The sequence below is a fragment of the Penicillium canariense genome (genome assembly GCF_028826845.1).
Source record: "Penicillium canariense strain IBT 26290 chromosome Unknown utg000003l_segment0_segment0, whole genome shotgun sequence".
NCBI lineage: Eukaryota > Fungi > Ascomycota > Eurotiomycetes > Eurotiales > Aspergillaceae > Penicillium > Penicillium canariense.
In genome coordinates this window covers 2089257-2102348 of record NW_026622730.1, presented here as the reverse complement: position 1 = coordinate 2102348, position 13092 = coordinate 2089257, and the positions used below count along the sequence as shown (strand labels likewise).

Genomic DNA, 13092 nt, shown 5'->3' with positions numbered 1-13092 from the left:
TTCTTCGGGGCCCACATTATCAACTCGCAGGTTTGATTCTCTCCCAAAATATAAGAAGCTAAGACCAATTGAATCCATCTTTGATATGCAGAGGACATTGCGCACTTGATTGAAGACCCCATCATATTACCCCTCGCCTTTTGCCCAGAACTACTGGTTGCAAGGGCACGGTAGCTTCTCAACAGCCAACTGCAAGCCTCCTCAAAGACGGGATTCCATTCATAGACCATTCTAGTCCATGATGCAGGGCTCATTGGCGATGTTCAGTAACAATCTTGCTATAATGATTCAATATAGATATTTGCCGATTGGCAGCGATCGGAGCTTCTCTGCTACACTACACCTCAGATAAAATGGCTGTATCCCAAAAGCCTCCGCGCCGGAGCCTCGTTCTTCGTGGCTGTAGTCAATAATTGCAGACTGGGCTCACTCATCCCCTACATGATACGCAGCTGTGGAATAGGCACGAGCATGGTAGTTGTGCTGTAAGTCACTCGTCTATCTGAGTTGACGAGACTATCATTCGCACAATTTCAAATCTAAACTAGATATGGCGTTACATTTTGCGGCGGGTTGTTCGCTGCCCTCTCCAATAGTCTCATCTGCCTGTATCTTGATCTGGGAATCATATTATCACTCGGGGCGGTACTGCCAATCCTCGCCCATGTGTTACCAACCTGGCTCCCGCCATTCCGTCTATAGACAGTGACCGTCTTTCTTGCGAGTCTCGGCCAGGCATACAATGATACGAGCTCCACCGGGGCTAAAGCTGGAGGGTTCCACCAGCCTTAGACCTGTACATGCAGAAGAGAAATTGACGTGGAAGCAAGAAATCATTTATTGATCCGATAAACGGCGTAGCACACAGTTGACAATCCAATCCAAGCGCCAGGGTATAAGTCATAACATCGTTACATCGCGTACGCCTGCCGGCGACGAGCAAACCCAACACAGCTAGCAATTTAAACCGCTCAAATCAACCATCTCGCTCCGTACCAACTCCGCATAAGCCATCTCAAAAGATATCATCAGGCCAGGAATACTTTTCTGCGCCAGAGGTTTGCTGGTTCTGCACAGAAGACGTCTGTGCCTCAAGCGCTGCAGCACGATTTTTTGCAGTGCTCGACTTCTTCCTTGGGGACTCGTTCACCTTGGCGGCATCTAGAAGAAGCTCCTTCGGCAGGGGCGGCACAGGCGGAATATCTCTATCCTGCCACCGCCGCTTCCGACTCGGGCTGGATTTTGACGGCGAAGAGCTCGGGCTGCGATCGGGATCGAGTTGACAGTGCTGCTGCAGGTAGAACGCATGGTGTATTTCATTGGGCGCGGGAGACGACGAGAACACGTCGGGGGTCGCGGTGGCATATGATTCAGGCGCGGCAGCGGCAAAGGCGGGCGACACGGAGCGCAAGTGCGAGTGACCGCGTTTCATACGCAGTGGGGGCGGGGATCGTACGGCCTTGGATTTTGGTGAGCGAGTGGCGGCCGGAGATGATCGGGGCTGGGCAGATGGGGACCTTTTGTGCATCGAACCTGGTGCTTCTTGCGCGAATAGGTCCACGTTGCGCTTGCGCTCGATGGAGCCCGGGCTGTCGCCGGCTTCGAACTTCTGCCACTTCGCCTGGCGTGGCGGGCTGAGGAGGCCGAAGTCGATCAGGTCATTATCGTGCTTGGGCGGGCGGTCGTCGTCGCGGTCGTTGTCGATGTTGATGTCGATGTCGGTGTCGATGCGGCGCGTCGGATTGGGCTGGCCATATATCGGGGGCCGACTAGCGATAGGTTCAGGAACGGGGGACTTCCTTTTGCGGGAAGGGCTTTCCTTACTCGTGGACGACGGCCGCGACTCTCGGGGCCGCCTGCTCGGTGACCGCACCCCAGTTGTGCTCTGGGCCGACTGTGAATCCTCGAGCGAGGCGCTTCCTCGGCCCTCCAAGGACGGGAAAGCAGTTAGTTCGGCCGCGTAGGACTCGGGAGATTCGGCCATCATGGCTTGTTGGTCCAGGAGACGTTCCGATGGAAGGGTGGGGAGAGCTCCAGGGACAAATTTGCGAGGATAGCTGCCAGGATCCATGTCCATGCTCCTGGACTTTGGGTCCGGTGTAGGTGCGGGCAGTGGCTCTGCGCTGCCGGACAGCTGGCGAAGTTCTCGCCGAGCGCGTTCCAGCTTGTCCTCGAGATTGCTGACTTTTTTGAGCAGTTTAGTCTGGCGTGAAAGCTCCTTTCGAGACTTTTGCTTCCGAAGCCCGGTATTCTCATTGGACTCTTCTGACGTTCGCTCTTGGTAGATTGATGTTGAAGACGGTGGATCATGTTGCCGCATGAACGGGAGTCCCAGCGACCGTAAGTCTTGAAACGAGGAGCGCTTAGAGGATTTGGATGTAGATCGCGAAGGTGTATGAATGTCCACCCGATCTCCTGTTTGAACAGCAGCACCACCCATGGTAGAGCCATAGTCCATCTTCTCTTGGATTGCTTGCCATGTCCGGTCGGCATTGGCCGGGTCCACAACACCGTGGCTTGCGTTGTGGCTTTGCATGTGAGCGCTTTTGTTCGTACCCTTGTAACCAGCCTTCTTCAGCTCAGCATAAGCCTGCTCCGCTTGGCTAAGGGCATCCGTTGGAGGTTGTGGATTGACATTCTCCGGGGAGCTCTTGCCCCAACCCCCGAACGGATTGAAGGCCGAGGCGATTGCCTTTCCAAATCGGAAGATCCCAGATTGTCGATGCCGCGGACCAGCCGGTTTCCCGTCGTGCATGAAAATGCTAGGAGGCTTCTCGCTAACACTATCAGACATAGTTGCCTCGACGAAACGCGACCGCCGACCCAGCCGAGTGCGAGGACTATTGGTCGGTACGCCCCCCAACCGGCCACGCAGCGACGCGGCTGAAGTACGAGGCGATGCCCGCGGCGAGACCTTGTATCCCGGTCCAAGAGCGGCAGTGGTATGTCCGTTGCGAACGGTGCGGCGATCGTGGTGACCATAGTCCGCGGCTTCCTCGGGGAGAGGCCAATCATTCGAGCGGCGCCGTTTCACCGACTTTGCGGAAGGCGACTTGTAATCCTGCAGCTCGGGCTCCTCGGCAGCGTCGTCGAAACGACCGGAGACATCCGAACTCCAATCTGAATTGCCATCTTCGTCGCTGCTGCGCAAATGTTTTCGCGAAGTGCGTTGTTGCGCGGGGCTCGGGTCGACTTCCATTTCAACCGGGCCGGAGGGTCCCTAATAGCGGCGGCGAACGAGTCAGAATCCTCCCCCCCCTTTTCTTTGCTTTTTAAGGCAAGCCCTGGAAGAAACGATTGTATGGGCATGATGTAGTGCAAGGGCGCCACTCACCTTTGCGCCGGGCGCGTCCTTCATTATCCCTGCTTGCTCACGGCGTCCTTGTGGCGGGAAGGTTCAGTCCTGCGCTGGCCCGACAAGCGGGTGTAGCATAGAAATAGAGGTGCAAGATAGGTCACAGAGTAGTATGACAAGCCGAAATATCCTCAGGCAAAGATTCAGGGCAGCATGGGGGCGTGACAGAGATATTAAAAGTCCAGAAAACGCCGTGGAGGCCGGGTGTGTTGTCACATACTCCACGCTGTCCCAGGGGGAAGTTTGTTTTGGTCGGTTTGGTAGCGGGTACGCACTACTCCACACGACGTCCACCAGGCCCCAGGTACCGTCGACTTGAAGCAGGGACACAAAGCGGCACCTGGGCTACAGAATGTCCCTCGAGATCGACGAAGCACACTCCATCCACTATTGACATATTATGCTCCTTTGTTCTCCTAGGTGGGACAATGTAGGCACCCCCAGACACAAGGGGATTTCATGGACTGCGACCTTGCGGGGGCAGATCGATCGGGACTGAGCCAGGATTCCGCGTGTCTCAGACGGAAACATGTGCACAACCCCTCCCCGGGGAATGGAGAATAGAGAATGTGATATATAGTGAAGAGACTCTACCGGACAGACTTCTTAAATACTGTGCTCCAGTTCATGGATGTAGTTCATTACTGTCTGAAAGAGATGGGGTGAAGGTGGTGAAAGTGATCGATTTCGGGCAAACAATGCTAGGTTAGGTATCAAACAGATGCCACAACGCCGGACAGATAAAAAAGATGACAAAGATTAAGCAAAGGCGCTCGGAAAGCGGGGGATATCGCTGTAGTGGAGAATAAGAGAAGCAAGGTAATCCAACATCGCAACGTCTCCCCCATATGCACTTTCATAGTGTACCAATACCGCTTCCCCCGCAGGGGGAGCTCAGGATTGTAGGGGGAGAAAGCCGATCGCTGAACAAAAATGAGATGATAGAAAACCGACATCGGCCGTCCTTTTAACCGCCCATGGGAAAACAACCCAAACACGCACATCCAAGGGTGAGAAAGCCGCACGGGGAGACCTGCCCGTTAGGTCCGACTGAGGAATAGCCTTCTCCCTGGGTTGATCACAGAACAACTCTCTCAGAGAACTGTTCTGGACGAGCCGATTGAATCTTAGGAAACTCCTCCGGCAAAAAGAAAGTAGATAGAAAAGATATCAATGCAAGCAAGCCCTGTAACAAACGTGTCGAGACAAGGCGAGAGAGATCATCAGGTCGGGGGGAATAAGCACCGTAGAACCCCAGCCGGCATGGACCATCCGAAGTTCCACGCAGAAAATGGGACATGGGCACAGCAAGGAAAAAGCGTCCTGAATAAACGGACGAGAGGAAACAATGCATCGAGATATCTAGGCACAAGGCAAGGAAGGACCAGGGAGGGGGAAAGGAATTCATGTACAGAAAAAGGAAATGCGACAGGGTGATATGCCCGGAAAGGGTGAACCAGCCCAGGAAAACTCCTTCTGGTCCGGTCCAGCAGCACTCAGAGCAAGCTCGGGGACGAAACGATCCAGGCGGTGGCTCCTCCCTGTGTAAGGAAGTCCCCGTTCTTGGAAGTATAATTTTATTGCGAGTTCGGAGGAACTTTCATGACCATTCTGCCATTCGCACGCTTGTATGCCATATCTGCGCCCAACTCGGCCATTAAGGCTGCGCGACTTTCGGCGGAGAAGTCGCGCAGTGCGGTAGGGTAGGGATCCACGTCTGGACGCATGCCGTTCTGCATCGACCGCTCATCAAGACCGAACGAATCTTCGTGAGTGCGTTTGCCGCCAATAGGCCCTGTATGGTACAGCATCCGCTTCCCTGAAACGGCGTCGTACCCGGGGCTCGGTGAGCCAACCTCGATATTTGGTGACGCATTCATATAGTCGCTAGACATAGTCTGGGCGGCGGGGATAGGGTGAGAGTGGTGGACGGAGGTTGGCGTCTGCGCGCGAGGCATCATGCCTTGCGGCATAGGCTGGTATTGAGAGGGGTCAGGTACCATATATTGTTGTACTTTCGGTGCCTCCACGCGGTATGAAGTCATATTGTTCTTCGGGTAACCGGTCCGTTCGGGCATGTGAGGAGCCATGGGATACCCGGCGGGCGACGCTTCGTAGTCAGTTGAATTCGATGAATGCCGGATGTTTGCATAGGTGGTGTGCGGAGAGTACATGCCCGGAGGGACCACTGGGGGCGGCGTTGGGGGCATGTGAGGAGCAGGGTAATGGGTCGGCGTAGAGCCAAAGGAAAGATGTGACTGGTAGGATGGGGTCTGGGCGTGAGAAATAGGTGCGGGTGGCATCGGTCGCTGGTAGGATTGTGGTGGGCACTGGAACCCATATTCGGGACCTGATGGCCGCCGTTGGATCTCTGGTCCATATCCATACGGTGACTCTATCGCACTGCCGTTGCTGTTTGACCGAGGGCGTTCCACCGTCTGTGCGACGTATCGATCTGGTGTCGAGTACCGTTCGGACCGGGTATATACCGCAGCACTCCCTTCATCATATTCGTATTCCTCCTCACGCTTGTCACCGCGACGCCTCATGCGAACATCACGGCGGATGCGAACGCGGCATCCCTGCTCCGCAATGATACGGCTTAGGGATGTGCTGGTGGCCAGACCAGGGAACTTCTTCGCACTATAGACGGTGAACGGAACCGACTTCACCTCGAGACGAAAGTGAAGGAATGTTTGCGGCGACGCTGGCTTCGCTGTGTTCGACCGTGCTACTTGGTTGGGTTGAGGCAGGTGCGAGTCTTTGTCGGCGTCCTTTGCATCCTTAATTTCTTCGTATAGGTGGAAACTCAGACGGTACCGACCCTCATGGCGCACTGACAGATCAGGGAAGATGAAGTAACCCGCTTGGGATGGACGGTCGAGGTAGGCTACACCAGCAACTGGCACACCTGTTAAGACGGGGCATGACGGCGGTCCAGCCACCCGCCCGTGAGCAACCGGGCGCGCAGTATCTAGTGTTGCGTAGAGGAAGAAATTGGCATTGTAGGCGAAGGTAATATCGGTCTTTTGGGCTTCATTTGCAGGATCCGACTCGAATATACGCAATTCCACCACGGGCGGAGGATCAACAGGGCGACGGTCGGCCGATGCTGTGGATGATGATCAGAAACAAGCCCCCGGGACCAGGCCTGACTGGGGAGACTCGGGAGTACTTACACTTGGCGCCGGCACCACAGGCTCTGGCACGCTCCGGTTGTTGCATTACACTCAATTTGTATGTGAGCCGTTTGCCTTCGCGAGTGATTCGGGTGACGGAGTGTTCCGTCTCATTATGGGGCGGCATATTGCTTGGTCGGGTCGCCATTTTGTTCATGTTATAGGATATGTATCGTCCTCCGGGATTTTCTATCGGTCGCAGCGAAATCAGCAAATCGACAAGACACTTTTGGGCAGCGGCCGTCGATCAGATCGATTCAGTCGAAGGGTTCGGGCGCGCGACGTACATCGACTGACTTCTAGTTGGTTCATGAAACACGAAATCGATCGTCTTCGAGTCGGGCCCGAGTCGCGGTCGGCTCTCTCACCCTCCTGGGCGTCTAATTCTCTTTGTCCCCTGGTGGCCTCGGTCGGGACTTCAACCCTTGCTGGATCACAATCGCAGGCGGTCAATCGACGGAAATCGGGGCAGGATGGCTAGGACATGCGAACTCGACGAAACTCCGAGGGAGAAAACACGGGAACTCGGTTTGCAATCTGCGATGGCAGCACCGCCAGCAATGACCCCCGGTGACGATGAGAGGGGTGGGACCGAAGGCGATATGGCGGATGGGAAGGGGAAAGTGCGAGGGAAGGGAAGGGTAAAGCGAGAGGGGGAGGTGACACTAACGCAACAGGCTCAGCCGTGACTCGCTGGACGAGTCGTCGAATTACGAGTTACGGTATGGCGATGCGATGGTGTGGTACACCACAGTACTTGGCTGCACTATGAAGGGGCCGGTATGCGAGAAGTACCCGGTACCTTTGTACGCAGTATGCATACATACAGAGTACATACACATACACACCATACACCATCTTGGGAGTGCACATCCACGTACAAAGGGCCCCCACAAGTCAATCGGGGAGAGATAGTTGTCCTGCGCGTGGATGGTTGGTTGTTTGGTTGTTGCCAGGCCTGCTGCTTTTTTCTACCCTATAGAGGGTCCGATCGGTTCTGAGGTTCCATGGTTTACATTCTCTGGGAGATCCGATGATGTATATCCAAGGTACTGCTTATCTCCCATTCCTCGATATCGCATCTCCCGCCGACCAGCGTCTCTACATTCTACTATTCTGGGGCTGTCGACTGGGCGTGATCTGCGGTCTCAGGCAAGCTTCCTTGATGTTGACTAGTCCGGTGCTAGCCCCGTCTCTTAGGGCTCCTTCGTGCATGGCCGACCAAAAGTACCGGGTGATGGAGAGGGATTGGAGGGGGCGTATTGCGTATATATGGCGGAATACCGTATTCTCATTTCTAGGGGTAACTTATGGCTTCAGCCATAATTGAGGGATTGAATGAGTTGACTCCGTGATGTTTAATGCCTAGTCTTTCGCCCACCACCGCCCCATCATGGCCGAAAGGGTAGTGTGGTCGGTTCCCAGCCTGTGGGTTTTGGGTCCTTGGGCCGTAGATCCTGGCGGATCCCGTCGCTTCCATCATGGGCCCATCCCACCTACTTGTGACTTGCGATTTCTTTTCTTTTTCCTGCCTTTGCGGCTTGCTGCTAGGCTGGTCGTCCCGTTTTCTTGTTGGCCGGTGGACTCGGCAACCTGCGATCACAGCCCGTGCGTATCACTCCGATTGCTCACCGTGCTACGCGAGCACTCCTCGCAATCGCAGCTGCCGACTCCACGTTCCGCGCCTGTTGACGCTGCTAGGCTGCCACAAATCCCAGTCCAGCGGACCGGAGTGATCCCCCTTTTCTTTATTTTCAACGTCCAACCTCGAGAGCCATCTACCCTGGATGTCGATGTTCTAACTTACCTGGCCAGGCAACCGATGCCATCATTTTGTATATTCTGGCCCGGAGCGGGGCCATTCAATGCAATGGTGGCTCATTCTTCCCTGCTGACGTGGTGCAGGCAGTAGTCCACTTCATAGTACGTATGGTATACTCGCCTGCGTAGGCGTGAATACTGGTGGTATTTTGGATTTCACGTTTCAGATTACCCAACTCCGATCAAGACGGAATTCCGGTCCGTCACACAGGCCCAAATGCGCACGGCGGACTAGTATCTACAGTAGAGCGGCAAGCAGCAGAGCAAGGCATCCAGCACACGGCTCCCATAACCATGACAATGGCTCTACCCGTTCGAAGCCAACTACACAGCATCGACCCGGTGTAGACAAGGAAGCACTGGTCCGTTCTGCTCCCCTTTGACAGAGGAGTCCGAGGGCATTGCCCTTGAATGACGCGAGAGCTCATGGGCGCGTCTTGGCCGCAGGAGAACGCCATTAATGGCTGCATTGGGCTAGACAGTTTCCGGCAAGAGTCTGCCCTGTTGCCAGTTGCCCGTCCAATCTGGCCCGACTGGCGCGGGTCTCTCCTGCGCAAAGTCTGATCTGCACCTCCCCTTTCTTCCCTGATCATCGCCAGTGGCCCTCGCTCATTGGCGCTGGCGACAGCTCCGTATGACTCGCAGCTGTGATTTGCTGAAGCCCCGGATGCGTGCACAGGAGGGCTGGTCGACATATGAGGTGTCGAGAACCTCTTCCCCGTACCAACTGAATTCCCCACTAGAATGTTTTCCTCGCAAAAGCAAAACGGGCTCCAAACTGGCAAAACAATGGCAATCAAGGGGTGGCCCTCGTACAGTGGGAGTGCAAAAGTTTGAAACTATTCCCTTAGTGCCAAGCTTTTTCTGCCGGATAAAAATCTACTGAAATAGCTGAAATTAAACCGCAACAACGTATATGTTTTGTATTTATACCACCTATCGGCCTCAGTAATTGCCGGGCCTGCCCGGAGAGCCATCATAGCCGGTAAATCAGCTAGCATTAATAATATGTCGAGTGTTGGAAGGACACGGTATAGGCGGTGGGCAGTAGGCGGTGAGTAGAAAATAGTTTCAAACTTTTGCACTCCCACTGTACAAGATGTACAGTACAGTATGTGCAAAAGTCCTCTGTACGGACCTCCGTCCAGTCCAGTCAGTATGGGGAAAACGGGATCGCGCTCCCCCCACTTCAAAGACGGTCCGCACCGCACTGATGCCACGCCAGTTCGGGCCAGGGTATTTCACGGTATGCAGACCGTTCGAGAGTGAGGGCGATACAGAGAACCAAAGACTAGGCAAAAATGGGGAAAAAAAGCGACTGCGACCTGCAGATTTAGTTCTGCACATCCCGGTCGTACAGTACCATACACAGCATGCATCTCCCGCCAGCTTCCGCGACATCTAACGGCCTAGCCGACGGAGTCGCCTACGATGGAGTGGAGTCGACTCCATCGATTTCCTTGTTTTGCTCTGCAGATGCAACGACGTTGTTTCCCCGAAATAGAGGAGGGGGCAGGGTTCCAAACCGCGGAGGGATTCTTTCTCACCCACTGAAATCTCGATGGCCCCGGGGAAACCGGAGGAACGGGGGAAACTAGGGCGCTCCACCATCTGTTTTAGGGGCCTGGTGGTCGATCTCAACCTCAACTGGAGCCCCGTCATCACCCCTTTGATCGTTGCACCGACATCCGTCCAGCGACACCCGTGATTCTGTCTCCGGAGAACGTCTCGGACGCCCCGTGAAATCGAATGGCAATTTATAGTCGGGCCGAAGGGACTTGGCTCGACCGGATGCAAGCCCCTCGATAACCCTAGCCTTCCTCCCGCGCGGCCGTGTACTTATGTGAAATCATTCTTAGCGTTAGTGATCATCTGCACCATGGCTCGAGGACTAGCGATCCCTTTCGGTGTAGCGATACTGGGAATCCTCTCAAGTCGATAACTATCGCCTGACGCCATTCTCCACGGGCGAGGGGCATGCTAGATATCACAATAGTGATCACATCCGGAGCCGCACATCCATCCATACTGCTAGCCTTTCGAATCAATGGAAGTGGCATTATTCTCCGGAGTACTCTCCAGGGGTCCATAGATATTCAGTGATCGACCGCCCCCAGTGGGGATTCTTGCGAGTTAAGACAAGCTCAGCTTCACACCAGATCGTCCAGAAGGATTGAAGGATTAGGGGCCACACGGCTCATATCGGCTGCTCAAACCTCCGACATTTAAAATCCTGAGACATGTGCAGTGTGTGGCGACTGAACAACTCCAACCGTCCTATCAATCCCTGAACATGTCCGCCACTACGACAATTAAGCGAAGTGTAAGATCTGCGTCGGCTCCGAACCCGCGCGTCGGCCACGACTGCTCGAGCTAGTCCATTTTGTGCCGTCGTGGGACCACAGGACTTAGCAGTCATGTGAGCACACGCGTCTTTCACGGGGAGTTCGGAATTTCGAGGGGGTTTGAGGATGCTGGAAGTAAGAATGGGTCCAGGGAGCCATGCAGCGGCCACACCATGGTAAAGTTCAACGGTACGCAGGTTCAACGGTTGCCGTCTACGGAGTACTCATTTTCAATTTCCCAACGGGCTGTGCGCAACACATCTGTGAGCAGGGGGCAGACACTTGCCTGCTCCAAATGCGAGTCTCCCTGTACGGTCGCCCCGAGCACAGCTCAATAGTCTCGGTATCTGCCACGCCTGCACGGGGCCCGCGCTTGCGCTGCAACCAATAGGCCTTTCATATATGATGCAACTTGCAAACGGTTTCCTGAATGTCCTTGATGCGATGTACTTTTGTTTTCCATTTCCTCCCTTGTCTATCCATGTCTATCCTCGAGTCCTCAGGTACCCCCGAGAAACAGGTACGTAGCTTGATACCGTTGGAACCGGGAAATCAGCCTGGCCATCGTCCCCCAACGACGCCCGTGAAATCCGCCCTCTAGGCACACCACAGAAGAGATGAAACCGGATGCTCCATGAACGATGGACGATGGATGATGGAGACCGGATCGACCAGGTGACTCCTTGTTTGACAGGGACAGAGACAGGAAAGGTCTGCAGCGCAAGTTACTGTACGTCTCCAGCGATCCCCACCCTTCTCCCCCTCTCCTCCGCCGACATGCGAGCTGCAAAGTCCAGGAGCCCGTAGTAGAGGACCCCAAATGGCCAATGCCTGCCATGCGCGCCCCCCTCCACCGTTGCAGACCACCTTAGATGTAATTGTTCAGATCGGAGCGACCCAGTTACCCACCTGCCCATTCTAGGTGCACCATTGGACGAACTAAGTAATGCCGGCCGGCCGATCGTCGCCATGTGCATACAAACCTAATCCTTGGGTACAATACGGAGTACTCCGTACGGAGTAACGTTAACTACTGTAAGGTAACTACGGTGTTGTGCTGACAAAGCCTTGTGTACGAAACAATGATCGCCAGATCCACACTCAACAACTGCTTGCGATCGGCCCCAATGCTGTCACTGCGGGCTGCACGGGGGCTGGCGATACATATACCAAGCGTCGTGATAGAAATCGTGATAACGACGGACAACTAACAGAGCACATCCATGTTTCCTTAGTCCCGAGAGCCTTTTGCTGTTCCTTTTGATAACCTGTTTTCTGTCACCTCAAGAAGTCTGGATGGTCTACCCTACTGACCTTCCTTTCCAGGATGGTCGCGGACCGCGTGCCCAACCTTATCCATTTACGCTTGTAGTGCCGAGCCAAGCCAGCCTTTACGTTCAATGGCGGCGGGATAACACGGGTCGTGACCCTCGATCCCCCCGGGGAGTGGAGAAAGTTGGTGCAATCCCGATAGAATTCTTCGCTGGCTGATTCGCCCGCTGAGACAAAATTATTACCTGAAATACGGCGATGACTTGCAATCGCATTATACAGTAGATTGTATTTAATCCGAACTTCGGCCGAGTTGGCTGCTCTCGCTATTACCCCGACATCACAGCCTAAATTAGCGAATACGACCATCTACTTCGCGCCGGGGGCTCGTATACCCCGGCTTCGGTAGCGTTCACAAGCAGGGAATATGAGGTCGTGATGGACCATAGTGATATTATTTTGACTGTGCGATGCATTTGAAACAAGAAGCGTTTGAGGGGCAAACTATAGGCCCCTGTTCAAGAACTGGAATCGGTTTTAAACAAGACGTTATCGGTCTTTCTTTACTAGTTTAATTACCCTTATCCCTTGCTTTACGACATGTATGTACACACTGCTGAACGTGAACAGCAGTTGTCCCGTCCTCTGCCTAGTTAGGCTGCATCAGTTCAGTAGAGTATCATCATCATCCAACTACTTCTTCGTGAATTTAGACAACGAAACCTAGCCCACGACTCCTACCAAATTGAGGTCCTGACGATACTCGAATATTCAAATTCAAATGCACTGTATTTGGCACTTTAATCGTGAATGTTCTTCTTGGAGACGCTAACAATTTCTGGTATAACGTGCTGCTAAGGTCCTGCTTTTTAGATACTTCCAAGATCCAGATAAACGAGCAAGCCTAAGCAAGTCTAGAGGCTGGTACCCATCAGAAGCCCAAGGTACTATCTCCCATTATTTTATGCAATACCTACTTTGGTATATTTCCAGGCAACTTGCCGCGTGTAGATGACAGATATTGGTGGAGGGGTGTCTATATTGATGGGTCGCACCTCATGGCGTAAGGCCTCATTCCTGATCCATCGGGATTGCTGAAAATGAAAGGCTAAAAAAAAGA

The 13092-nt window shown here is 54.0% G+C and overlaps 2 protein-coding genes across 2 annotated transcripts; both read right to left on the bottom strand.

The window, feature by feature from the left end:
* Positions 1-1015: 1015 nt before the first annotated feature.
* On the bottom strand, positions 1016-3199 carry N7482_005591 (putative nuclear RNA binding protein; the record flags this gene model as incomplete). The annotated part of the gene is made up of 1 exon (XM_056687716.1): positions 1016-3199. One exon carries the CDS (start codon positions 3197-3199, stop codon positions 1016-1018), a length of 2184 nt encoding a protein of 727 aa, XP_056543271.1.
* Positions 3200-4932: 1733 nt separating this feature from the next.
* Positions 4933-6661, bottom strand: veA (sexual development activator VeA; the record flags this gene model as incomplete). Its single annotated transcript, XM_056687715.1, has 2 exons — positions 4933-6467; positions 6535-6661. 2 exons carry the CDS (start codon positions 6659-6661, stop codon positions 4933-4935), a joined length of 1662 nt encoding a protein of 553 aa, XP_056543270.1.
* Positions 6662-13092: the final 6431 nt, after the last annotated feature.